Consider the following 27,842-nt stretch of genomic DNA (forward strand, 5'->3'; position numbering starts at 1 on the left):
ATGTGCTGGGGGGTGCTCAGCTCTGCAGGGCAGAGTGCTCCCTGGGCACAGCCGGGCTGTGTGCGGGTGGGCAGCTGGTGTGTGAGGCCTGGGGAAAAGCTGTGCAATGAGACAGAAATGGAATGATGAGCAACTCCATCACACCTGGCTGGGGGTGTTGCTGAAGAACCTGCCTCCCCTGCAGTTCCTGTGAGTGACGTGAGTTCTGCTCTGGTGACAGGTTTTAGTGTAACTGGGGGAAGGCATTAGAAATGGGATGTGCCAGCTTGGCTGGTGACCACATGGAAGATCCTCAGCTGCCTTTAACGCGCCTGCATCTTACTGCTTTGCACTGTGCCTGGCTGCTGCTGCTTCCTCTTCTTGCCTTGTGATGAAGAGCCTGCTGCATCCTTGTGCCTTCAGAGGAGAGCTGCTGTGGGAGCGGTGTGGCAGCAGAGAAGCCCAAGGCTGTCCTCGCTTCTCTGTCCCATTGTCCTGTTGCTTTGTACTCTGTTTTTAATTCAAAGCTGAACAAACCTCCACCTGCACTTTAACACAAGGGAAGAAGGCTGGGGCCTGGACAGGCTGGGGGTAGCTCACCCCTGTGTCACCCCTGCCAGGACCTTCCTGAGGGGCCATGTGGGAGCAGCACTCCTGAGCCATGTCCCCCTCCCCAGCTGCTTCTGGGTCCTGCCCAGCAGGGAGCAAACCCACCATACCCGCAGGGCGGTCCTGCTTTTCCCTCCTGCCCTGCTGGAGCCCGGTGGCTCCTTCCCGCAGAGGCCTGTGTGCCAGGCTGCACAGAGGGTGTCCTTGCTAGGATGTCACCTGCTGCCTATCGGCAGCGCGGAGCAAGCCTGCCTGCCTGCCGGCTCCCGGGCCCAGTAACCCCGTGGCAGGGGAAGCCCTGGGGCATTGCCCAGCTTAGCCGGTGCTGTGGTGGCACTGGGTTACAGGGCAGGCTGCAGCGTGGCAACACTGGCTCCAACAGGAGGGGATGCTTCCAACATCTCAGTGAGCTTCCTTCTGCTGGGGAGCTGCTCTTCCCGCTCAGCCTCCCAGTCTCAAGGGGTCAGTTGGGTTATTTTCCTTCTCTTCCTAGTGCTGTTCCGGCAGCGTGTCTCTGCCAGACCTGCCCTGGTGGCCTTCCAGGTGCAGTGTGAGGACTTGCTATGGGTGTCCCTGGGGGATAAGCCACCAGGCACGGCCAGCACTAGTTGATGTAACCGTAGCGGGCTGCACACGCAGTGGTGACTGACAAAGGTTTCACACATACCCCCCTGTCTGACACCCTCAGAGCCCACCAGGCTCTTGCAAGGACCTGCCTCCTCCCAAACTGCTGGCCAGGAGGAACAGCGTCAGAGCCGGGTGCCTGGGATGTTCTCCCCAGGCCTGGGTGGCCACTGAGTGAGCCCCCCCAAGATGTGCTCTGCAGCTGGACAGCCAGGCACACGAGGAACAGGCACCCACAGGAGCCGGGGGACCTGCCTGCCAGCAGGAACACAGACATGAGGAAGCTGCAGGGCTCAGGTCTTTTATTGCAAAGAGGGAGATATGAAAAAGGACAGTCACCCCTCGGGTGCCCCCCCTGGGCCTGCAGCTGGCTGAGGGGGGTGGTAGGCAGGGGAATGGAGGCCTCGCTCCCCAAGCGCAGGGACCCTGGCTCAGGCGGCAGGGAGCTGTCGAGCCCCGAGCCGGAGTGACCACGACAGCAGCGCAGGTGACCCACGGTGTCCCTGTGCAGTGCCCCAGCCCAAGGCCTGGCTGGCCAGGGGGCAGTCCCAGCAGGCAGCACTGCCGAGGGGGGAGCCTGGCATGGGCAGGGCTGCCTGGCTGCGGCCCGGCACAGCGGGCAAACCCAGCCACCACCTCCGCTCCACTGCCTGTCCTGCTTGGTGGGGTGCTGAGGGCCCGAGCAGCCCTGCAGGGGCCCTCACCATGCGACCCTCGGGGGCCGGGGCAGCGTTGCCCAGGGAGGAGGGAGCAGGGTCATTGCCCTCTGTCCGGGCAGGGAGCTCAGCAGCCTGCCTCGCGTCTGCGGGTACAGCCAGCCAGGCGGGGCAGTGCCCAGGCTGTGGCTCTTGCTGGCTTGTCACCTGTTGTCCTGGGCCAGCTCCTCAGGGCAGGCAGGCTGGTCCTGGGACTTGTGCACCCCTGGTGAGGGCTGGGCCTGGGTGCCATGTGGCAAGGCCAGGTCTGGCCCCGGGGGCGTGTGGTGCCGGTGCCGCTGGTACTGCACAAATGTACAGACCTTCAGCCCGATGGCCAGCATGTTCTTGCCCATGAAGATGCTGGAGACCCGGGCATCCCTGAAGAAGACCATGTTGCTGCCTCGTATGAAGATGGTGGTGATGTTGACAGTGAGCATGCTCAGCATGGGGTACAGCATCATCCTGTGCGGCATGATGCCGATCCCTTGCATGCTGATCTCACAGAGGGACACACAAGGGAGGACCAGGAGCAAGATGTAGCAGTAGAAGAACATGATGCCCTCAGCCCAGAGCGGCAGCCCCTTCTTCTGGGGCTCCCATAGGTTGGCCTGGATGTCCAGCACATCCAGCATGTCCACAATGACCCAGAAGAGACGGTTGCGGAGATCTTCTTTCTTCTTGAATGTCCTGACGTACTCCATGTGCTCTGTGGCCACCAACAACACGTAGAGGGCTGGGATGCAGATGGAGAGCAGCAAGGTCAGCGCTTTGCGAGCTATGAGATCCAGGCTTTTCCGGTCAGCTTTATAGTTCTGGTACACAAAGTAGACTTTGATCTCCAGAACGAAGACATACAGGAACCAGAGGATCATGGCATAGCCCCGCTTAGCTGTCTTTACCTCCGCCCCGACCCAGATAGCCACATAGCGGAGCACCAGCAGGAAGCACACATCACCCACTGCCACCATGACACAGATGCCCAGCTTCCTGGAGCCCTGGCTCTGCTCCACCAGGTAGGCATCCATGAGGACAAGGCTGGTCATGATGAGCACAGTGAAGAGGCACACGTGAGGCTTGCTGACAGGTGGTGGGGGAACCATCCTGCATGGAGGAACAGACAGGGCTGTCAGGGAGTTGCTGGAATTCCCCATCCCCACGCTTGGGCTCCTTTCTGCCCCCCCCTCTCCCCAACAACTGTGGATGGCTGAAAGTGTGGGGTTCACACAGACTCCTCTCCCACCCTACGTGCCTGGTTTGTTCCAAACCTGCAGACTCCTGGCCGAAGTGCTCCGTCCAGAGACTCCTGACCAGGCCATCCTGGAGGCACTGGTTGGCTGAAACCCAGCCCTTAGGCTGCAACTGGGGATGTATGGTGAGGCAGCCAGCCAGCCCTCCAGCACTGGGATGCTACTGCCTCTTCTGGTAGATCACCACGCCGGTTAGTCTCTGACGCTCTGAAGGGCACATGCCTTATTTTCCATGGGATTTCCTAGCCGGTGGCACAGGTTATACTCCCCCCCCCCCCGCCCAGCTGCAGCACACAAGACCATATCTATGCTTTTAACCCCAGCAGGTCCTTAGCTGCTATGATGCATGACTCTCCCTTCTTAGTCTCCTTTATTTTCATGCACAGCATGAGGCAAAGGATTATTTTTAGCCTGGCTGTCCTGTGGGGTAGGAGGGAAGAAATCGGTCCAACATCTTCAGTTTCCTCGAGCCTCACGCTCCCTGAGCACTCTGCTTACAGCCATTTGCCTGTGCCCACCATGCCCCAGCATGATAAACTGAAAGCAAAGCGAGGCAAAGCAGCACCAGCCCACAGCTCCAGGGCACAACAAGCTCTGCAACAGGCCCTCAATTTCAGTTGGATGCTCAGCCTTCCCGGGCTGGGGCAGAGCAAAGCACAGTCCCCAAAAGCACCCTGCCTGCCTTGGACGGCACTGGGACCATCACGCTCCCTGCTCCCCCTCCCCTGGCCAAGCACAGCTGCGGCTGCCAGAGATGGAGGAAGGATGGAGCTGGGGCCTCACCGGGCAGGGCTTGGCAGCTGCTCTGGAGGGGAGCCAGCCCCCCGACTGAAATGGAGGATGAAGCTGGCCTGCTGACTGCGCGGCACGGCGCTGCGCGATGGCTGCCTGCACAGAGCCCACTCAGCCACCCCTGGGCCACGCAGGGGCCTTGGGACAGTGTCCTGCTCGCCTGGCAGGCAGCATGCAGGTGGCACTGGACCACGGGGCAAGTGCTGGGGAGCAGGATGGAGGCCAGGCCACTAATAGTCACCGCTGCACAGCTACGCTCCTGCTGCGGGCACTGCCGGCACAGGGCCCTGGGCGCAAGCCACCTGCACTCCTGCTTCTCAGCCGAGGGTGCAGGGGTCCTGTGCAGCCATGCACCCCCAGGCCCAGAAGCATCCCGGCAAGCTGAGGGAGGCCGCGCTGGGCACAGGTGCCTCTAAGGGACAGTGAGTAGAGGCTGGCAGGCACAGGGGCACTGGTGGCACTGGTGGACATGGCACATCTGGAGTGTGCTACACTGCTGGGGTCTCCCTCGCCTTTTGCCCCACTGCCTCGGAAAGCCTTTGGAGAAGCTGGAGACAGCCCAGGCCCTCACTCAGCTGGTTGCCCCACCTGAGGAGCAGGGCCCGGGGGTCCCCACGCACACCCGCAGGCCAGACCCCCACCCGCCCCTCGGGGTGCCTGGGCACAGGGACACCCCCGGCCCGCCGAGGCCCCGCAGCCGCGCCGGCTCTGCCCGGGGCAGCGGGAGGGGGCCGGGGGGGGGGCACGGCCCGACCCGCGCCGCCGGCCCGGCACAGCCCACCGCCCCTCGCCCGGGCCGCGCTTACCTCGGGTGGCTCCCCGGGGCGCCGGGGCTGGGGGGCGGCGGCGGCGGGGGGGCCCCGGCGGCGGCCCCGGGCCCGGCGCGGCATCGCCCGGCTCGCCCCGGCGGCGGCTCTGCAGCGGTAGCGCTCGGCCCCTCCCGGCGGGCGGCGGGCGGGGACTGCGGCGGCCCCCGCCTAACCGGAGCGCCCGGCACCGCCCGCCGCCCCCGCCTGCCCCGGTCCCAGCCGCCCGCCGCCCCGCCGGCAGCTCCGCGGCCGCCGCCCCTCGGGCCCCCGCCCGAGCATCCTCCTGCCCCTACCAGCGGCCGCCCTGGGGCCACATCCTGCCCCGCCCCGCACCCCTCTTCCACCCGACCTGCCCCGCGGGCTCCTCCTGCCGCGGCCCCCCGACCCCCGCACGGGCCGTGGGTGGTCCCTGCCGCAGCCCGCGGGAAGTCCTAGGAGAACCGGGGAAGCCTGGGCTGGCAAGGGTCCGTCCCGCTGGCCGCCCACCTGGAGGGACCAAGACCCTTCCTCACTGGGGGAGCGGCAGGGGAGGCCCCCCCGCCTCACCTGGCACCCAGCCATGCCAGCACAGTAGGGGCCTTACTGCCGCCCTGCCAGCAGCTGCCTATAGCGCTGGGCTTGTCCCCAACTGATTTAGGTCTTAGCTACACAGGGAAGGTTTTCCAGTACATTTCCACTCTGCTTTGAAGAGGCCATTGTAAATATACGTCTTTGGGAAGATGGGGAGGCACTGGGATCTCTGGAGGTGGGCTAAGAGCAAAAGCAGGTGTAGACCCCACTGACAGACAAGTGCCAGCGGCTGAGTGCCAGGAATGCAGCCCACTTCAACCTCCAGCTGCTGGCAGGGCGACTCTCCCATTGTACAAGTCTCCCATTGTGCCTGACGCCCTGGGACACCTTGGGTGGCACCAAGAGCATGTGAATCCCCTCTGTAGTGCCCGCAGCATGTGGAGATGCTGAACCAGCATCTAGGTGTCCACGCTCAGGTGTTCTGCAGGAAGCGTGGGCTGGTTTAGGCGGGCAGGGGGAGGACCCGTGTGAAGGACGCAGAGCTCTGGGTTAGAGGGATGCAACAAGGTAAAGAGTTTGGCTGTGGGATCATTCTCCTAGCACAGGAGAAAACAGCAGCCTCCAGGAGGGCTGAGAGTGGGGGAACAAAGCAGCCAAAAGCAACCTGCCTCTAAAAGGAAAGGAGACCTTGCAACTCGGGTGCCATGAGGCATGAGAGGCAAAGCTGGCACAGAAGCCAACACTGGATCTTTCCTGCTGGACACAGAAGTGCCAGCTGTCACTCAGTGTCAGGGCAGTCTCTTACAGGCTGTATGGAGGAGGGAGGAGTCCCTGTCCGTGGAGGCACCCGGGGGTGTGGCCATAGAGGCACCCACGTGACGGAGGTAGGAGAGAGGTGCCGGAGGCAGCTACCAGGCAGTGGGGCTAAAGCCGAGATGATTCATCCCTGTGCTGGAATCATAAAACCCCTAGAGGCTGGGACAGGAGGCGACAACATTTGAGTGGGAAGCAGTAAAGAGCTGCTTTAATGAGGCACATAAAAACAAGCGACCAAAGCAACAGAAGATACTTAATGTGCTTTTCTAAAATACAGTGCTGGAAATAGGGCACCGGAGTTTGCATGTGGATGCAGCTGTGATCAGAGGAAAAATGGGAGGACACCGAAGAGGGGTACGCCAGGGTTCCCAGGCAGATGGCTGCTCCCTGGCTGCTTGCTGGCTGCAGACCTGGGAGAAAGAAACATCTTCAGCTTAGCCCTTTGCTGCCAAGGACACCTGCACCCCACTATTACCACTGAAGAGTCCTTCTAGGGCAGTGACCACAACGCACTGAAAGGCTGTTGGGACAGAGCCAGAGAAATCCATCAGTCGTGCTGAACATCCTCGAAGGGGACCTGTAGGAAGCAGGGGAAGTTTGCCAGCAAGGGATGGCAAGCAGTGGCTGCGATGGGGAGAGGCTGGCAGCAGCCTGCAGCCCATGCTGAGAGCTTCAATGGCTCCGACAGCCTCACAGCGCCCAGAGCCTGGCCGCAGAGCAAGCGGGAGGTGGCTGGACCTGGTGCACATCCTTCAGGAAGGCAATTTAAAAAAAACAAATGGAGACCAGCACATGAGTGAAGAACCACAGGGCGCCGAAGGGTACTTTAGCATGACAACAAGGCCCAACGTGAGCAAGGTGCTGGATGGTGACAGCAGGGTGGAGCAGGAAGAAATTGGGTCTGCCAAGTAGGAAAAGAAAGGAACAGAGTCAATCCAGGCAGCCATTTGTTGAAATACAGAACAGAGGAAATGGAGCGAAGCAGTGGTGACAATGGCCTTTGGGGTGCAGTCTGGGCCTCTGAGAAGATGGCGTCTATTGAAAACCTTTAATTTCAAAGCAAGCCACATGCAGGGTCATGTACCTGATGAAACAGAGAGCAGGTGCTGCTACTTCTGCTGGCAGCAGCTCGGGGAAGGAGTAAATGAGGGACACCTGGCGCAGAGCTGCCTGCGCTGGGCCACCTGGCCGTCCCCCAAGGCAGGGCAGTGGCAGCAACGCCTGCGGTCCCCGAGGCCTGGGCTCAAACCTTTGAAAAAAATTGAGGCTTGTGGCGTTGAGTCTGGAGCACAGAAAGCCTGGCAGTGCTTCAGGGCAGGGAGCCACCCCAGCCCCTCGGGAGGTCGGGTCCCCGGGTGGCGGCCAGGGGCCAGCAGCCCAGGCACCGGCCGTGTGGCGCTGTCCCCGGGGCCGGGGTGCGGGGACAGCTCGCGGAGCTGCTGTTCGTACCACAGCCACTGGGGGGCAGTGCAGACCTACGCAGCCTGCTCAGGACAAAGCCACCCCGGCTTCTTGTCGCTGAGGGTGGGAAGGGGGTGACCGGCAGCAGCTGCCCGACCCACCCAGGCCCGAGGGCCAGAGTACCCCCCCGAACACCCCCAACATACCCTCCAGCCATAGCCAGGGCTCCCCAACACCACGGCGTGGGCTCCCTCTGCCCCGCATTGCCCGGGGGCACAGCCAGATGTCCCTGTGCTGGACCTGGGGCCAGCGCACCTTTCCCACTGCTCCAGGCTGGGGCTGCTGGGGGCTGCAGGGCACAAGGGAGAAAACACGCCTTTGCACCGCCAAAGGTGCTCTCACCGCTAAAGCCAGGGCCGCTGGAGAGGGACAACTGTGCTGGGAGAGATGCTTTCGAGCAGCTGCTGTGCCTTGCTGCGCCTCAGCCTCGTCCGGCTGCGCTCAGGTGATGCATGGCTCTTCCAGGAGCCGCCTGGTTGGGCAAAGTGCTGCCCCAAAGGGATCGTGTGCCCTGCATGGGCTTGACCAACACACGGGGGCACACTGTGGTGCCTTGTCTGCCAGGGACAAAGGTGCTGGCTGCTACAAGGTCTCTGCTACAAGGTCGGAGCGCTGGGGGTCCATTTGGATAGCAGTGACACCTAGGGAAAAAAAAAGGGATTTTCTGGAGGCACATTTAAGCTGGTTGCCTGGATGCTGAAGAGCAAGGGTTCCTTGGGTGCTTTCCCTGATGTGCTTGAAGATTGTATCCACGATGAAGTAAATCCCAACTGGTGGCTGGCACACAGAAAGGTCTCAGCAAAAGAGGAGGTGGGGAGGCATCTGGATAGATGACAACTCTACCAGATTCTGTTTAAGCTGAAAGATAACCAGGCTTTGGGACTTACAATGTAAAACACAGGAAAAACTCACCCCCAAAGACAAGGGAGAAGCCACTGTGTGTGGCAAAGTGCAGTTCTGGGTAGCTCATGAGGTAGGCGCAAAGCCAACATAATGTGAAGGTAGGAACAAAATGAAGAGCAGGCCGTGTAGCCAAGCCGCCTAATAAACGAGGCACATTGAGGCAGCCTGAGAACAAATGCATAAATTAATCTGTAGAAGAGCCAGAAAGCCAAAACAAACAAAGAAGCTGCACTCAGGATAGAGGCATTCAAAGGGAACAGGCTGCAGGGAGAGAGCCAGAGAAATCCACCTCAGTCACATTGGACATGCCTCCAGGAAAAACGTAGGAAAAGGAGGAAACTTGTCAGCAAAAAACTGCAAGTGGTGGCTGCAATGGAGAAAGGCCATTTATGACCTGGGGACCATGCCAAGAGCCTCAGCAGCTCGGAAAAAAGCCTCACAAATCACAGAATGTGGCACAGCCACAGGAGGGAGTTAGAAGTGGCTGGAAGTTTGGGGCTTCCCTCAGGAAGGCAGGGGAGCAGCAGCCCCCCCAGGAGGCTGGAGGATTGCCAGCCCTCAGGGGCTGTCTGAGGCTCTGCACGGGGGCCATCACGTCACCAGGCTGCCTCGGGCTGAACAGCGGTGGCCCTGGCCCCCGGGAAGCGAGGGGGCATCCCTGAGAGCTTGGAGCACTCAGCACTGCTAAAGTACCGCACAAACAGTTGGGAATATGACCAAGACTGGAAGGCAAATGGATGAAAGTAAACTGCAAACAGATCTTCTAGGGATAAATCAAGCCCCCGGATCTAGCGGGATCCTCCGGAGCAGTGAGCTGCTTTTGGAGGAAGGCGATAATGATACCCAGCCAAGATGAAACCATGATGGGTGGGTGGAAATGCTGAAGATAAGGCCAGGCCAGCATGACCATCACATGACTCTCTCTTGCTGCAAAACAAGGTTTTCACACCCGCCTGCAGAAGGCTGTGAAAACGCAGCTCATCCTTAATCCAGCTGAACTTCCACAAAAGCCTTTACTAAGATCCTTTGGCAAATGCTCTTAGAGAACCAAGGCTGCCAAGGATGAAAGGAAAGGTCCTCTCATGCATTAATGACTTGCTTAATGGAGGGAAAACACACATCAAAGCAGCAAACAAGCTGGTTTGGGAGCAAGACACCTGCCCAGTAGGTCTGTGCTGACACCCACCCAGTGCATCCGTTGCAGAGATGGGCTGGGAAGAGGGCGGGGTTAGAGGGCAAGGTGGGGAAGTCTGATGATGGTTCAGGTTATTTCATCTAGCCAGACTGAAAGCTGATGTGCACAGCTGCATGTTGCTGACAGACCTGAAGCTCAACAGCAGATGAAACTTAGAACTGGCAAATGCAAGTAAAAAGGAGAGGTCCAAGAGACAGGCTATAAATTAGACATCAACATTCAGGAAAGTGACCCTGAAGTGCTTAGTGATAACATTCTGAAAACACCAGTGCTGTGCTTGAGAGCCACAGTGGAAACTAGGGGTGGTTTATACTACTTTGCAAATCTGTGCCGCTCCTGCTTCTCAGATCCTAACCACTCTGCTGGCACGAGCTGCCCTTTACAGCCTGCCTGGAATAGCACTGCTTCCATGGAAGACTGTTACTACCGGGTATGTGGACCTGCACAGGTGCTGGCACAGTCCCTGCAGAAGCTGGGGGCTTCTCTTTTATCTTGTGGTTTGGCCATTATTGACTCGGCCACTTCTTCAGGCAGTTCTGAGTGAGGAGCAGTGCAGCTTCTGGTTCATCCCTGCCTCCTTTGGGGGTCCTTCAGCCAGCATCACCCCACCCTGACAATTTGGTCCCATTGCTTTTCCATTTTGTCAGAGATGGTGCTGCTTCAGCCAGATCCTCTGCTACAGCCCTGCCCGCCTTTGGCTAGCGCAGCCCCACAGCCTTGCCCCCGGCTGGCCCTAGGGATGCTCTGCTGGACCCTTCTCCCCAGGGCAGTTGGGGAAAAAGTTGGTTTTAATTCCCAGCTTCCGTTCACAGGCCTCACCTTGCTTACAGTTTCAGCCTGCCAGGCCTGTGGGCCCTTGCCTTGCCTGCTCCGGCACTCATCACCCAACCAGGGAATAAGAATCCCCCTCATACCAAGGCAGCACTGGTGCCCACTGGCTGGGGCAATGCCCGTGCCGCTGTGGAGGGACGCCGGCCTCGTGCCCCCTGCCCTCACACCCCAGAGGGCCATTGCTCCTCATGCCCACCGCCCTGCCCTACTGCTGCCTGGCCCTGCCATCAGGCCAAGTACCAGGCCCTGGCAGACCCTCACCCCCCGCAGGGGCTCGGCACCGGGCCCTGGCAGACCCCTGACCCTCCCGGGAGGACCCTGGTGCCGGCGGGCGGGGGGTGGTGGGGGGAGCGTTGCCATGGCAACCCCGCCAGCAAGCGGCGGCCTTGGCGTGCGGGCAGGCGGGCGCGCGCCGAGCCGCGCCCCTCAGCGAGGTCGCGCGGGCCGCGACTTCTGCGCTTTAAAGAGCTCTGCACCGCGCCCTCCGCCCCGCCCCGTCGGGGCCGCGCCGCCGTTTCCATTGGCTGGTCGTAGGCAGGCAGCCGCGCCCTTTTCCCTCTGCGATTGGCTACCGGCCAGCCCGGCTACCTCCCTCTCGGTTCCCATTGGCTGCTTACCGAAGCCTCCAGCCTCGCCGTTTCCCCGCTCCCATTGGCTCGTCTTCCGCCGCAGGCCGCGCCCTAGCCGCGCTCTGACTGGCCACGGGCCTCCCGTCGTCGCGCCTTTCCACGCTCCGGTTGGCTGCCGCGGGCCGTCCCGCCCCGCCGCGCGAGCGAGCGAGCGAGCGCGCGCGCCGAGGCGGAGGCTGGCGCTGAGGTGAGGGGCTCGGGCCGCCCCCCATCGCCAGTGTCGGTGGCGGCGGCGGCATGGCGGCGGCGGCGGCCGGCGCTTTGGGCATGGGCCCCAGCCCCGCCGCAGGGCCCCCGGCGGTGGCCGGCGGGGCGGTGGCGGCGGCGATGGCGGTGGCCGGTCCCGGGCCGGTCCCGGTGCCTATGAACCTCTTTGCGACGTGGGAGATCGATCGTTCGGCTCCGAGCTGCGTGCCCAGGTGAGCCGCGCCGCCCGGGGGCCGCCCCGCGCCGCTGAGAGGGCCCGGCGGGGGTCGGGCCCGAGTGGGGCCGGGGATGTCGCGGGTGGCGGGGAGGGGGTCGATCCTCCGGGATCGGCGGCCCCGCAGCATCCCTGCCCCGCCGGGCCGGGCCGAGCCGAGCCTGGGGCCGCGGTCCCTCGGCGGCCGCTGGGCCTCGCTCGGTCGGGGGCTGGATGCCGCCCGGCGTGGCGGGGCAGCGGCAGCACCGGGGGCCGGCAGGGCTGGGTGTGCCGGCTCCGGGCCACGGCTGCCTTGACTCCATGTTGCGGCCTCTGGCTAGTGTCTACCGCGATGGCCGCGGAGGGGCTGGGCGCGGGGTGCGTTGTCGCGACCATGCTGGTGTCTCTTCACCCCCGAGGTGCGTGACGGCCTTACAGCCGGTCCTCGGGAGCCAGCGATGGCCGCCCGGCGTCCGTGTCGCCGCCTGTGTCACCTGTGCGCTCCAGGTGCGCAGCAAGCAGGTTTCACTGTGCCGCCAGCCGAGCTCACAGGTGTGCCTCTCTCCGGCAGAGCTGGAAGACAGGGCAATGCTGTAAACGTTGCTGCAGACTATGGTTAGGGGTGCGTCCAGGCTTGGTGTGCTTAATGGGGAGAATGTGAAGACCTGCCTTGGAGCCAGGAGGATGTGTTAATGAGCTAGGTGTCTTTTGGCCCGCTCATCAGGCATTGATTCAGGAGGTCTTCTCATGAGCGTTAAGGGGCAGATTCAGGAAGTCAGTCTGCACCCATGTGTCTTTGGGCTGGTGGAATGTTGTCTGTTCAAGTGCTGCACGAAAACTAGAGGTGTAAAATTCAAGAGGGGAAGAATAAATTGTTCATGTAGGGCAGGAGGACACCAGTCTTTGTGAAAGGGTGATGAGTTTGTAGGGAGAAATTCAGTGATTGAGTAGCAGGATGGGTCGGAGTAGAAATGTGCTGAAATACTCCAATCTAGAAGAGAAAGCCTGTGTGACTGCAGTGCCCCAGGAGGTCCTGGACTGAGCAGGCAGCAAATGGGAAGGAGTTTGCCCCATGTGTCTGTGTAAGCCAGCACACCTTTTGATGACACATGCTGAGGCTGTTGTGTGGAGCAGGAAGCAGTGATTGTTCTATAGCTTTGAAGTGGCTTAAGGTATTGTTATTTGTGGGTAGGTTACTCCCAACTTGGAATTTGAAGAGCCGGACAGAATTACCAGGTTGACTTCCTGCAGAAAGAAGTCGCACATTAGAGCACAGAACTTAGTGATGGTCAAGTGTGTGTATGTACATAGTCTTCACAAATGGAAATGCTGCAAGAGCTAGAGGGAGGAAGAACTGCTTTGGGCAAAGCAAAGACAGAATGACTGGGAATAGTGAGACCGAGTTTAGAAAGGGGTTAAATTGGTGGTGGGATGCCAGTGGGTGAGCAGAAATGGTATGTCATCAGTTTGAAAGTTGTCTGAATAACTGCTCTTTGGCCCAATGAATCCTGTGCTTTTTCACAAGGACGGTTTCCATTAGCATTGTGTAGATAGATGCCTGTTGTAATGCATGAGTTTCTTTGTGTGTTGATAGCCACGGGGGCCAACCAACACACTAGCTTCGAGGAAAATTCTGTAAAATTAATCTGAAATTTAATCTCTGGAATATCTTCACATGCAACATTTGTTAGGATGTGAAGAAGCTGATGGAAGCTGATTCTTCCTTTGAAGGCCATGGCGCTAACACAGTGTGCTGCTGTGCTTATAGAGTCAGCAGGTGTCTGGAGAAGTCCTGTTGGGCCACAGTGACCAGTGTGGGACCAATGCTTCTGTGTTCTCTAGTCTTCAGCTAGACCAAGCTTTCCTGAGTGAGTGGGTCAGAGGTGGCCAGGCACCTGTCACGCAGGTAATTTGTGTTCACTGAAACTAAAGGGAGATCAAGCCGCAAATCAGAGCTGGGTTAATGGTGTATCTGTGCACTGTGCTTACTTATTACTTGGGCATATTCTTCCTCTACTGATCTGCTTGTATAATGTTTTAGTCTTGACATTATGTTCTTCAAGGTAGAAACCGCTGTACTGTCCCAGTGCCCGACACAGGTGGTCTCTGGTCTTACTGTGCTTTGGGGGTGGTAGTGGTGGCGAAACAATATTCATTCAAGGGCAATAATCCTTCTCCCTTGGAACTCTCTCTTATGTGTGTGTAGTCTCAATTCTTCCAGACCTATGCATATCTAGGGGAAGGATAACGTTGTACTGATTTTAATGCTATAGAATGTGCTTTCTTTTTCTAGGCTCTTTATCATAATTCTTTGCTGGCCCTGTGCTCCTTCTCAGGTGTTTCATTTTCTGAAAATATAGCTCCGACTGCTGCAGGAGCAGGACTGGGCTACATCAGCCTTGTGGGGTTGCTCTGTTTGGCTCTTGACGCAGGACAGTTGAGAGGTTGTGCCCAGGCCTTCAGGATTTCAGAGAAGCAGTCTGGCCCAGTAAAAATAGGCACTGTGAAGTGTAAGCACCAATGTAATGAGCAGTTCAGTAGAATGACAGTAAGACTTCTGGTGCCCTGTAGGAGGATCTTGGCTTTCTAAGATGAACTGTTGCCCATAATGGAAGTCTTACCTGCTGAATCAGGAATGCGTGACTGACCTAAGTCCACATTTACTTTTAGAAGTTGCCTTGCTGTCAGAATGGAGGTATCATCCCTCCTGCTGGGGTCTTTCTCTTTTCAGGGCCAAGTTGAGAAATCTATGAACTCTTGATGCCCTTCCAATGAACTGAGTAATCACAGCCTAGGCCCAGCTGCCTTTGGCTCAAGTGGCTCTCAGGGGAGGCAGAGCTGAATTTTCTGGGCAGCAGGCTATTATGCAGAGAGGCAGAAGGAAGTAAACACCTGGAAACCAAGAAAAATGCTCTTTGCATCTTCAGGTGGGCTACCTGCTGGGATAGGGATTATTGGCTTCCCATCATGATGCCTCAGAAGGAAAGCAAGCCTGGTTGATGCTGCAGGGTGTGAAGCATGCTTTTGCAAAATTAGTCAGTCAATCAGCCTTAACTTCAACTCATAGTTATCTTAGTAGAAGTCTTCATAGCAGTGTTCTGAGGTGGGTTTATTATCTTTATTGTGATACCATGCAAATAAGTACCCTTAAGTGTTGTAGCAGGTTTTCACTGTGTGGGGACTGCAAGAAATGAACTAGAGCTTTGCTGAAGTAAAATGTCTGTCCATGTCAAGGTAATGTCTTAACTGTATTGTCATTGTTTAGTATGCTGATCAGGCAGTATGTTTGGAAAAAATGTGTGAAAGGACTTTGTGCAAACATGCTTGGGGTCTTGTTCTTTCTAAGCAGTGGTATTTTTCAGCCTTTCTTAATAGGACTGCTCTTCCTTTTTTTTCCCCTTTAGTATCCAAGAGCTTATAAATGCAAGCTCTTAATTAGGAAACAAGATAAGATTGTGTGATTGTGTTCACTCTTACTCTTTTTCCTTGACACAGCTGTTGTGTTCAGTGTTACGTGGATGTTGTTTCAGTGATAAGTCATCACATTTCTAGTTGGAGGTGAAAGATACGAGTTGTGTTTTGCCTAATGCGTCAGTATTGTTGAGCTCAGGTTGCAAAGGTGGATTCTGCCTGTACAAATTATGCTGTGAATGGCACTGCAAGGATTCAAATACACTACGTTTCGTCCAGAGTACTTCGTATCTCGGTACGATGCACGAGCTCAAAAGCATTCCAAGTCTTGCTGCCACCCACACAGTGTGCTTGAACATACTGTCCTCTGCTTATGATAGTTAGAAAAGCATTGACTTAGGGAAATGCGTGTGGTTTGAGCTCACTTTGTGAAATTGTATATGTGTACCTTCAGGACATTGTGTTTCAGAAGGTGCTCTTTATTCTCTATCTCTAAAACTTCCAAATGTGTGCTTTGGAAAGTTACAACCTAATGTATTTCTTGCAGGGAGAGCCATTATTGCAAGTACAACTGGAAGTATCCCATGAGTGCCAACTACAGGGATCCTTTGAAGTGCCATGAGGTGAATGTTCTGACCTCTGCAACCCTCTTGTCCTGTTTGGGCAGATGGTATCTATTACATGACACCTCATGGAGAGTAGAGTAAGACTCCATTTGTGCAGCTGGTTGCATGCTTTCCTTTGCCTGAGGTCGGGAAAGCCTTGCGGTGAGTAGCGCGTGTCATACAGTGTGGAGGAACGTGCTCTCCTCTGGCACAGCTGCATTCAGCTGGGTTGGCAGCACCTCGCAGCCCCATGAAGTGGGCTGTGCTGTCAGCTATGGACTCCAGGGTCTGTTTTCTCTCTGCAAGGAGCATTGCCTATCTTTTCTACAACCCCTAAGAGTCTCCTTTCCTGAAGCTGATTAGATGATGAAGAGCCTCTGAACTGGGTGTTCCTTTAAGAAACACCTATTCCAGCTGGAATAACGTATATTTATTTATCTGCCTGAGATGTTCTTGAGTGGTTTTCTGGGTAAATCAGGCATTTTCATGCTAAACTTCCAACCTCAGCAAAATCTGCTCTGTTTGGGTAAGCTACAGAGTTGCACTTCTGGGAGTGTTAAATGATTCCAGATTGTTCCCTCAGAAGGTACTGTGATGCCGTGACAAACCTGAGTAGCTCCACTCCCGGAGCGCTTGGGAGAGGCCACAGTTTCTTGTAAGGAAACAGTCTCTTGTAACTGGTGATATTTGCCCTGTCTGAATGATGATTTCCTTTTAGTCCTAAATAGAAAACAAAATGTTCTAAACAGCCATTGGATTGCTTATTATTCTTAACATTGTGGGCTTGGCTACAAGCCTGCAACATGAGAAATCTGGTGTGTCTGTCCACTGTCTGTCACAGGAGCACTTCTGGGATTTCTTCTCTGGCAGTTATGTTTCCCTTCTGAGCATACGATAATTGAGTTGGTGTCTGTTATTCCTTCTTTCTGCTCATTAGTGGAACTTGGGACAAGTGTCCCCTACCAGTTTGATTGATGGGGGTGTGTGCTCCTTTCAGAATATTAATAGTGACTTTCCTGAAGGCTTAATTTTATTTGAAGTACCTGCCACGCTGCCTCCTTCCCTTGCTCTCCAGTGTTTCATTCATTAGTTAGGCTGGGTTAGCTCAGTTGTCTGATGGCTTATCAAAAAATGTTGCATTGTCCTTATTGTGCTAGTACGCTATGAGTGCTCATTCTGCTTCCTCTGGCATGTTCATTTACTTGGGATTGATTGCTAACAGCCACGTAGTATGCATATCGTGCACCCTTCTCTGAGGTGGAGATCCCCTGACCTTTATCCTGTCGAGAATAAATTGCTGAGCACCGGTATCTTATGGGGTTCCCAGAGCAGATCCATTCTTTGATGAAATCTGTGCTGATGCTTTTGTGTAATTGTTTGCAACATGAAATGATTCTAGATTGAATGCCTGTCTCCAGTCAACTTCAGAAGTAGTTATTGCCAAAAAAGAGGCAGAGGTGAGAAACATACTGCATTTTATAGTATGCCAGATGAGCATCTGAGCAAGGCTGTTTCTGAATACCTTGTGTTCTTATCTGGTCCAAGCTTTCAGCATCCCAACTGATGAGGAAGTTGTGCTTTTGGTTTCGTTTGGTTTTTTTTATCTACATCAAAGCTGGTGGATACTATTTTGGGAAACAATAAGTGAGAATGTCTTAGTCCTCTGTGTGGGATGTGGCAACAGGAACCTGTGTCTGTCTCCAGAGAAGCAGACAGCTTAAGTGATACTGCTGCTGTAGTTAGAAGTCTCTTAGATGAAGCTTTGATGTTTCAATATACTCATTGCAGTGGACCCGAAGGAGCGATGCAGTATTTCACGTACCTTAACGCATTGCAACTGTGGTTCCAGAGACCACTCCCTGCTCTGCAGTGTGATTCAGCCTTTGTGGACATAGCTCAAAATTACACGGGCTTTTTCTGCAGGCCTGTTGCAATGCCATCTCCTTTATAATTTACTGCCCACTGTCATCTCTTGTGCTTTTTCTGCTTCTCCTGTCTCACATGGTCTAACCCAGTGAGGGATTCTGTTTAGTAAATAAGAACTCCTGTTGTATTTTGGCTGCTATTCTAGTTTTTCTAGGTTCTCCTTATTTTCCTACTCATGCCGATTTTTACACTTCTGTAAATCTTTCTTTATCACACTTCTTATTCTTCAGTGTGAGCGTATCTTAAGTAGCATGAGGTCCAAAGCCAGTGAGTGTGGAACCATTTTCTGGACAAAAATAATGGCCTGGTTCCCTGCCCAGCTGTGGTTTTTTAACTGTTTTTCTGTGCATGTGGTAACTAAATTCTCATCAGTATAGGCAGTTTGGGATGATGGCAGAGCTCATGTCTTTCGTTTCATTTTTCAAAACTGAAAAATACTAACAATGAGCTGTGGTGCTGTTACAATGGTAGCAGGGTTAGAATAACAGTAATTTGAAAAGGGTTCTGCTACTCTTTTTCTGTTCTTTAATACCTTTGCTCTACCAGGGGAGGAGATAATGTTTGCCCAAAGTCTCTCATGGATTCTTCTGCTGTCTGATTTTCAGTAACAGTTCAAGTAGTGTCTCTGAATCGGTATTGTTTAGATCAGGATTTTTTTTAGATTTACATTAATTATATATTTTTAGAAGAGCCCCCTTGTATTTATTCTGCATTTCCCCTGTGCTTCTTCAGCTGTCTTCTGGTAGTTCATTTATTTTCTACTTTATTGATACATATACATCCACTTTTTTCTCATTGCTCCTTTCCCTCAAAAGCCCTGCACATACCTGCTGGTAATTTAGGTACTGTTGTCACATTTTTTTCCTTGCTTCTTGACTTGCACACCTGTAATTGAGTAATCTTTAGTTCTGAATCTTAACTTTTCTCTTTTCCAAGTAGTTTGCTTTTTTTCTCAAAATTTAGAGACTATTCCTCATGAAGCTGCAGTGACCACATCTTGTTCTTGTATGGCTTGTATTTTCAGCTGGGCTGTGTTCTTGATGTGCTTGGGTTGTTTTTTAATGGCTTTTAGATTTTTTTCCACTTTTTTTCTTTTGTTAGACTTTCTGAATGTTCTTGTATGTGCATCCCTGAAATAGTGTCACATAAGTTGACATATCTTTCAGTCCTCTCATACCTTATGCTAGAGGCTGCCTGGTCCTTCCTTTCTTGCATGCTCCTTTGTCAGAAGCAGACTCCAGATGTCCATTTGGATTTCACAGCATACTGTATGTATGAATTATTTACTCATTTTTTCTTTGGTGTTTGTAACGTCCCTTGAGTTTTCAAGCTTTTTCTCTGCCTATTATGTTCCTTAATTTCCCGTTGGAGAGAAGTATGACATTCCCATTACTCTGCATTTACACTTTGTTCATCTCATCTGTGTATTGATGAAGTGTTCATACTTATTTGGGGGTAACTATCTGTTGCAATACTGTTTTGTGGAAGCATGGACAAGTCACTCTTACTTCTGGGACCTGCTGCACCCACAAGGATTTGAGCAGAGAACTGCATTGTATAGGCGCTGGTTATTAACAGCTTGCGTTGCAAATGGATGAAAAGCCTACACACAAATTTACCAGTTTTGTTGAGGATCACTCTTTTGAGTGAAGAGAAGCTGTGCAACTCACCTCAGAATTAAAATATATTGTTTTAAAAGTAAAATTTTTTTCTTACAGTTATGAAGAAGCCTCAAAAATCGATACCCGTGCTGGTTTGATGCTGTCTCTTCCACAGGCCTGTATCACTGCTATTGTATCACTTCAGTCTCTGCCCTGAGCTCTCTTCCAGATGTATCTTACCATGGTACCGTGTTCCTGAGCCTGCAGGTAGTCAGATCTAAGGCCCTTGGCAGCTCAAAATAACAGCAAAGGAAACAGATGGGATGTTTGGTGTGTTTGCTGCTTCAGAGGTAGCAAGCTGTAATGAAACCTTAACTCTGCATTCATCATTGGTAGGAAAGTTGTTAGACTATGTGTTACAGAAGCTGCAGTGTGGCACATTCCCTTTTTGTCAGTGTGCATGGAGATCTCTACCAGGGTAGTCTGGACAGTGGAGGATGGCCTGTGTTTCAAGTCACCACAGCAGGGTTTGCCAGACAGGTGTCTACTGGCACTTGAACAAATGCCTGCAGCAGAGAACTGAAGAAAGTTGGTGTGGATCAGTGAACTAACCTTGACCTCATTTCACTGCTTTTCCTGACCTGGCTGCATTGGCATATCTCCAGCGGACTTGGAGGTGTACCCCAGCAAGCTCTGCCGGGTGATGAATTTCAGGATGTGGCCTGTCCTGCATTCCTATTAGCACTTTCAAACTTGGTTGAAAGGTATTTGTCACTGTGTCTGAAGCACTTGTTCTTTTCCTCCTGTAGACAAGGCTGCAAGTGGTTTTTTTTGTAATCGCTACCTGCTTCTTTGTGGTGGTTAATTCATTAACATATTTTATTTTAGCCTGGAGACAGTGAGGGAGCTGTTTAGCAACAGGTATGGTGGCAGACTGCTAGTGCTGTGGCTCTGTGGAGGTGTGATGCACTTACACCTTGCCATGCCATTGACTGCTGCTCTTGGCTAAGCTGGCAGTGCAGCACCTTTTATTAAAGCAGCCTTGCATCTGGGGACACCTGGTGCAGCAATTCTGCACATGCGGACAGAAAAGTTCAAAATCTGTTATGTTTGTGAAAAAAAATTTCTGTGGCATTAGCCACACTAATGCTGATGCCTAGTTTCAACATGGCTAAAATGAGAGAAGATCCATGTGCTGCTGCAGACTTCCACTTTTCTTCTGTCTGCCCCGAGGTTGCTTTTGGGCAGACCCCAAGCAAACAGCTGGAAGTTCAAACACAGTGATCTTAAGTAAAGCAATGACCAGTTAAAGATGTGATGTTTCCCAAGTAACATACCCTTCTGTTGTTTATAAAAAATAATTTTTAAATGTTTGCTGCAGCATGTAGCCTTACCACTGACCTGTGGATTGTTCAGTAAGCTCGTGCTAACATTTCTAGGGAGGCTGTTATGCGGCAGTAACAAATTCGGTCACATGTTTTTTGTTAAACAAGTAACTTGTTTGAAAATACAGCAGAAAGATGACCTTGTGGCTTGGACACTGAAGTGAGACTTGGATTCAGATCCAGGGTCTGAAGTTGCTTGCTCTTCTTGTAGTTCAAATAACCCTTTCTCAGCCTGAAGCCATAGCTATGACTCGGATTCCTGTTCTCCCCACTTTGTTCACAGCTGCTTGTTTCCGTGATGCAGTGTTGCTGTTTCCTTGTGTGTGCTGGGTCGACTGTATAGTTGTATGGTAAAGCAGAAGTGATCTTGAGGTGGCAGGGGTGCTTCCAAAATCAATGTCCTGCAACACATTGCCAGTACTCATAAAGGAAGAAATTTGTCCTTCTTGGGGAAAAAAGAGAGCCTTGCAAGACTATCCATCACACTCTGATGTGTTTCCCTGAGCTGGAAAGATGAAACTGAAGCTAGAGAAAATGGCTGGGGATTCTTCCCTGTCTTCCACAGACTGGAGAGCAGGGCTGGGAAGCCTGAGGGTGCTCAGAAAGGGGCAGCCTGGAGAGAAGCCATCTGAGTGCCAGATCACCAGCAGAGGTTTCCTTGCTGTCTAACCAGGATGCTGCCGGCTGGGATTTCCCTGAACAGGCTCAGAGGACCATGGGAACTAGTGGAGTCTGGAGAAGGGTTTGGGGAGCAGCATGTGGAAATCAGTTGGGATTTTTTGGACTTTCTGCTGAGGTTTTAAGGGCTCTTCATGCTGAGGAAAGACATTGCTCCTGGTAGTGGCAATTAATATCTGCATAGCTTGCAGGAGAGAGGCTAATGGCTGTGTGACTGACTGGCATGCTGTGTGTGCTGGGACAGGCTGTCTGGGCAGATACTAATGCTCCCTCACGAGATGCTTCTTGACAATGCGCTTATTATCTGGAAATCAGCTTGTGTGACAGGAGGCGCCAAGAGGCTATGGCGGTGTCTCATGTCCTGTTGCGGTAGATGCTGCATGATGTGCTATGATGAAATGCTGCCTATTCTGTGGGGGTTTTACTCCATGCTTGGGATAGAGATGGGTGAGAGGCAAGTGGAGGTGAAGTGATTCATCCAACAGTTAAAAAGTGGCAGAGACGGATTAGGTCTCACTTCTCTGCCTGGAACCAGATCTTAACTCTAAATTGCTTCCTTCTGTAAAAGCAGTGAAGTCTCACTGTAGCAGAGCCTGGGGATGTGGTTATATCACTACAACTCTCCTGTGCACGTGGTGGGGCAGCAGTTGTTTTGTATGGTTTGACCTCAATATTTTCCCTTTTGTTCCCCCCCCCCCCCCCCCAATGTTTGGGCATTGTGAATAACACAGCAAATGAGTTGTAGCCTCACACAGGAAAGGGATTACAAAATGCCTGTCCAGCTCTCTCAACTTCTGATCAATTTGCCTGATCTTGTCCTGACTTACCAAGGGCAACTGCCTCAAAGAACTGTGTTTCACAGAAATCAGTGGTTAGAGTGAGGTTGGAGGTCCTATTAGATACCCTGTGATGGAGAACTTGGCTCTCTTCCAACTCCATCTTTGCAGGTTGATGTGCCTGGGTGCATTGTGGAAGTAACTCTCAGCCATCCTCAGGGTTTGCTGTCTTTTTCCAGTGGAGTTGTATTTAGAGTCAGGAGGGGAAAAAAAGGAAAGAAGGCAGCCTGGAAAGAGCCGATATAAGTGTGGGAAAGGGGGTGGGAGGGAATGGTGCATTTTCAGGGTAAGCTATTTCATGACTAGCAGCAGTAGTTTAAGCGACATTTGAGTGGTGATCTTTCCAGTGATGCATCCGTGTGGGTATTTAATGCAAAAGGGTGCGGAGTGATGGGGAGAATGGTTTCCAGGAGCCTGTTTCATTCATTGTTTGTGCCACAAGGTGCACTTGCTCCTTACATACATAGGTACATGTGCTTTTAAACCAGTGAGGTGAGAAGCCTCAGCTGTGAGTAGGAGGCAAAATTAACAACTCTAAACACCCCTTGTAAGCAACTGAAAGAGGAAAGGTTTAACAGCCCCCCTGCTCCTGCCCCCCACCTTCCAACTTCTGCCTACACAGAGCCTAGCCAAGAGGAGGGAAAGGAAATCTCTTAACCTTATTACTGTTTGTGACTACAGTAAGCAATCCAGTTACTGCCATCCTTTAATCCTGACACTGCTGGGCCCCAATTAGAACAGAGAAGTCTTGGTTTCATACCCTTGCAGGCAGGGTTGTGGTGTCTGTGAAGGAAATCAGCAAACCTTTCTGCTCCCTGACCGTTGCCTGAAGAAACTGTGATGACACTTCACACTGCCACTTGGAGTTTGTCCAAGGAGTGTGAGAACAGTTGGCCCCAATATTTGAGTCCTGTCTGTCCGTTCAGGTAAGGAGTGACTGCCTGGCTGCCACTGAGTTCTCCAGCCTCTCTTTTTAAGTGACCTTGGCACTTTCTTCGTAGATCTAATGTCTTTTGGGGGAAGTTTCAGGCTTGTAGCAGATCCCAGTACTTCCTTTCTCTTGAGAAGAGGAATCTTGGAAATCATGTTCCAAAGACCACTTCTACCACTGTGGCCATGGTTGTTTGTTCTCTGGGTAGCTAGCAGAGCTGTGAGGTATGTGGGAAACTGGGCCATAGACTGTGGTAGCTTGCCCAAAGAACACCGTTCCCCTGGTAGCCAGAGGAATGGTGTTCTTTGGGCAAGATGCAGAAAAGCAAAATGGTTTGTGATGGGATAGCAGAAGTGGTTAACATCCCAGCTGAGCGCTGCTGTGAACAGAAGGCAGAGCAGTTAGTTATTGGCCCCTAGAAGATCTTCTATTCTCTTCTGAAAAATGATAAGGCACTTGTGTTGTGTCCAGTCCTGACTGTAGTGGAAAACACTCCTGTTGACATGAATATGACTAGGTTTTGAATCCCAACTGACAAAACATTAATAACTCTGCTTAATTACAACCTGTTTTTTTCTAATACTCTGAGCGTAAATGATTTTTCAAGGAGAGCTGGCTGTGAGATGTCAGAGGTCTCTTTGGGAAGAAGGCAAAACTAAGTAGATCAAGGTTTAAAATCCAGGGTAGCTTTGTCTGAGAGAAGCTCCATGGTCTCTGCCTTCAGAGTAGATGTGATTTCAAGCCAAACAAACTTTCTGTTGAGTTTAGAAGTATTCAGTGTAGATCTCTTCCAGGGTGGTTACAGCCTCAGCTGTCCAGATGAGGACAGTTCTACAGAGCGTCTTCCTTGTGATACCTGATGGCACAGCACTCTGAAGGAGGTTATGAAAAGGACGTGTAGAGTTGTGTGTTATTTTGCCAATGCTAGTCATATTTGATTTTATAAGTTGAACATGTGAGGTTTCAGAATTCAATTCCTGTTATCCAGAACAAACATTTGCTGCTGACAGCCCTCTAGAAGGATCCCGGAGTTGTCATCAATGCAGGTGAATTGATACCTGATACGGTTTCTCTGTCTGAACAGTAGGACAGAGAGCAAGATGAGGGACTTTCTCAGAAGCAGCAGCAGCAGGTAGAACAACAAATGCTAAAAAAAGGAATCTTCTTTAAAGGCAAAAAAAACCCCCAAAACAAAAGATAGGTTGGTGACAATGCGAGGTTTTTCTAGAAGTACCTTTTCAGTGTCCTGGCTCTTGGTTCCTGACTAACTATGCAAAATGAAGCGACTGAAGGGGAAATAACTTACTGCTTTCTAGGGTTGAGAGAGAATATCAGATGCCTGAAAGGAGATTTTTGAACAACTTCATCTTCTTTTATATTGCAATAGAAAATCTTTTCTTCCCACAAAATAGGTGATGTATGTTCTGTAGAAGATCTATTGCTCTTTGGGTATGTAACTGAAACATGTGCGCATATTTCCACACCCCACCCCACCCCCCCCAAAAATATGGACGCACTGCAAAAGACCTTTGAATGTGAGCTGTGGTGATGTGACTGTTAGTCCTTCCTGCTTCTCCCTGTACCTGTGGACTCTTTTTGGAGGCCCAGCTCTGTGTGCTAGCTTCTATACCTGTAGGATGCTCGTGGGGTTTCAAGTGACACTTGCTGCTTCTGAATGATACCTTGTGATGAAAGGTGGTGATGGAGAGTATTTGAAATGCTAACTTTGAAGCTCACATCTGTGCAGAATGCTTGGATTCACCAGCAAGCTTGTCCTGGACATCACACCTGCACTGTGCTCTGCCTGTTGCATATCATCCTCCTTCTCTTGAGACAGAGGTTCTCAGCCTTTAAATCTATGTAAGCAAACAAGTTGCTAGCTGGCCCTGGCCACATCTCTAGTGCAGGTCTAGAGAGAGGGGGCAAAAATAGAGGAGAGCTTGTGTTCTATCCCATTGAACCCAAAGCCACTTTAGTATGACTAAAGCCCGGTAGGAACACAAGCCTATGGTGTTTGCTTAGGATCTCTCCGGTTGCCACAGTTCTCAAGGCTTTCTCTGTTCCCTACAACATGCAGATTATATAAAGGACAGGTGATGCTGTGTGAGAGCCAGCCATGCCTTGCACTTGCTTTTTCTTCCCTTTATATTTTCAGGTTTTGTGCTACCTTGAGATTTTCCATATTTCAGCTGTGGTACAAATATTTGGAAGGATTAAGCCTTAGTGTTTAGGATTAGATAAAAGGGATGCTGAGGGACGGAGTCTGTATTATGCCTAGTGACCTTGTTCTTGTGCTTGGACAGCCTGCATTGTTTGGAAGGAGAAGCAGCTCCTGAACAAACTGTTCATTGAGTAGGTCTGCTAATGACAAATGTTGTGGTGTGGCAACTGCTAGTGACCTGGTAGTGAAACAGCCAGGCCAGTGAAACAGGGTAGCAGAGAGATTTTCAGGCTTGGGATTTTGTAAGAGATTGTGTATGACTGATTCAAAAGAGCTTTTTGGTGTTGCACTATGTTGCACTTAAAGCTGCGAACGTGCAGCCATTGCCAATCTTTGACCTCCCAACTTTGGTTTTGTTGTGCTGTCTGAAGATTTACAGCCTGAAACACAAGGATTTACTGCTTGTGCAGAGTTTCACCACACTGTTTCACTAACATTAAATTGCCCCAATGGAGGACAAACTTAGAGCAAATTCACCTAAGTGGAATGGTTCCTTTCCTCTAACTTACACCTGCTGTGCTTTGGGGAGTGAACCTCAAAAGCTCTCTTACAAGTATGTATGCAGGTCCACAACGAGTACCCCCTAAATATGATTCTCTTCCCTAATGGAAGATCTTGAGACATTAGGGAGTAGGAAAACATTGTGCTTTTCCATGTGGTTACACCTGAGAACAAAAGTGTGTAGAGTTGCCCAGTACCATAGTATTTCTTTCTTGCTTATCTTTCTTCCCCACCCTCGCAGAATTTGGCATGCGCTTTCTGTTGCATTGATAGTAGGAGGTTTCCTGTAAAGCTTTGTGATTCTTAAGGTATGCTTTGGTTTCTTTTTATTTTGCCTGCTGAGGTTATGCTTTTGGGGACTGTCATCCTCTGAATATTAAGGCTAGCGGCTTTCCTTTCCTTGAGAGTAAAGACCTGATTTTGAAGGTGTATACAGATTTTGCTCTGAAGGAAGGTGCCTAGTAAAATAAGGAATTTTCCATCAGGACAAACTCTTGTTTTCTTGGTGGCTGCAGCTTCTAGATGAAATGGGTGAGATGCTCCTAAGCATATGTTTTACAATCAGATCTGTCTCTATGCTGTGAATTACTGGGCTATAGCCAGTTACAAAATTGATGTAGAATCCTACTGCTGACTGCAGACAGCTCCTGAGGCCATGGCTCGAGAGTATAACAAACGTGCTGAGTGTTATGCTGTTCTTGAGGCACATACTTTATTGCAGATCTGAGAAAGCTGAGCTATGAGGTGCGTGGGTTTTTTCCCCCCTGTCCTTTGGGATGCATTTCAGGTTGTTTCTCAGTGGCTGTTGGCTGACTTCCAGTCTCCTTTTGCCTTGCTAAATCACCTGCACTGTGAGTAGTTTAGTAACTCATGAGAATTACAGCAAGCATAAGGTGGTATGATTGCAGTGTGTGAAATATACTGTTGTGCCCGGGGAGTGGCAGATGGAAAAGCCTGCCTGGAAGTGGTACTTGGGGCGACTGGTTAGTATGAATTTGAGTGCAAATCCAGCACTAAATCCCAGCAGCTGACATCCCTATACGGAGGTAAGCTGGTAGGAGTTCTTTTCTCTCTTCTGAGTTAGTTTTCCTACCAGCCCAAAGGAGGATGGGGTCATGTGGCAAGGATGCTGAGAAGCCGCCCCTTCACAGAAGAGCATGGCCTGTTGGGACTCCCTAGAGCTAGCAGCAGTTCTGCTGGAAGGCAGGAAGAGGGTTTGATGAAAATCCACTCTGAAACATGGCTGCTGGAAGGATATTGGTTTTGATTTCTTCATCCATGGTAGCTGACTTCCATCTTCTCTTGTATGGACCTGGGTAGGGTTAGTCAGCATGTTTTTGGTAGAGAGGAGATAATCTGCCTGCTTTCCAGTCTATAGCGGGTGAGGGGAGAAATGCCGGCCTTCCAGGCAGTGTTGTTGCTAGGAATGAACACCCTTTGCCTTTACTCTTTCCTCTCAAGAGACCTCCTCTTGCAGTGCACCTGAAACCTTGCCCTATCTCTGTTTCCAGAAGTGGGAAGGAGCATGCAAACTATCTGTGAAGTGTCTACTAGAAATGTTCATCTCCCATTGGTTGCTCTGCTTTTAGACAAAGCAGGGGGCTAGGTAATTACAAATTTTATTTCTCAGAAAAGAAAAAAATCAAGCTATTCTCAAGTAGAGTCTGAGTTCCTCTTAGCTGCTTCTCCCTGGGCATACAGAGGAAAGAAAAGCTGTCCACAGCCCTTCTGGAAGTTGCCTGTAAGTTTGGCTGCCTGTGGTGTGAAGCAAATTCGTAGGGTTGTTGGTTCACTTGCTTCAGGTGTTAGGGGAGTGTGTTAAGACGAAGAGTCATTTGCAGTTCAAATATCATAGAGTTTCCTAAGTTGAAAGGGATCCATGAAGATCATTGAGCCTGACTCCTGACTCCATACAGGACAACATAAAAGTCTCGCGCTTTAACTGGAAATGGAGGCTTCCAAACCTTGCAGCAGGTCACACCATTAAGTCTGTGGGTTCAGGTAACACAGCAGTGGGGCCCATGCCAGGGAGGAGAAGGCAGGGAATGGTAAAGCCCACCAGATGACCAACCAGCCGAGCGCTTGGCACGGGAACTGACTGTGGGCAGCTTGTGCAGGTGCTTGTTAAGCTCTGCTGTCTGCTTGAGGTGCAGTAGAACAGACAGGTCATGGTATGCTGCGTTCTGGGTGCTTGAGAGTTGCGCCCTGCTGCGAGGTTGTGAGGATGGGTGATAGTAACTGTCC

The 27,842-nt window shown here is 52.1% G+C and overlaps 2 protein-coding genes across 4 annotated transcripts in view; one reads left to right on the forward strand and one right to left on the reverse strand.

Moving 5' to 3' along the window:
* Nucleotides 1-1,497: 1,497 nt before the first annotated feature.
* LOC102047743 (transmembrane protein 121-like) lies at nt 1,498-4,924 on the reverse strand. The gene is made up of 2 exons (XM_055726138.1): nt 4,756-4,924; nt 1,498-3,011 (listed from the first exon to the last, which is right to left on the reverse strand). Exon 2 carries the CDS (start codon nt 3,008-3,010, stop codon nt 2,072-2,074), a length of 939 nt encoding a protein of 312 aa, XP_055582113.1. The 5' UTR covers nt 3,011; nt 4,756-4,924; the 3' UTR covers nt 1,498-2,071.
* A 6,313-nt stretch (nt 4,925-11,237) lies between these two features.
* Nucleotides 11,238-27,842, forward strand: part of LOC102047912 (phosphofurin acidic cluster sorting protein 1-like) — a 69,614-nt gene continuing 53,009 nt past the window's right edge. For 2 of the 3 annotated variants that reach the window (XM_055726202.1, XM_055726204.1), the window contains exon 1: nt 11,238-11,522. In XM_055726202.1, coding sequence (XP_055582177.1) covers nt 11,341-11,522 — 182 coding nt within the window. In that variant the 5' untranslated portion in view covers nt 11,238-11,340. Of the gene's footprint in view, nt 11,523-15,517; nt 15,538-27,842 lie in introns of those variants that run through there. The other variant, XM_055726205.1, reaches the window with a different exon arrangement.

This window comes from Falco cherrug, chromosome 13 (assembly GCF_023634085.1).
Source record: "Falco cherrug isolate bFalChe1 chromosome 13, bFalChe1.pri, whole genome shotgun sequence".
NCBI classification, from domain to species: Eukaryota; Metazoa; Chordata; class Aves; order Falconiformes; family Falconidae; genus Falco; species Falco cherrug.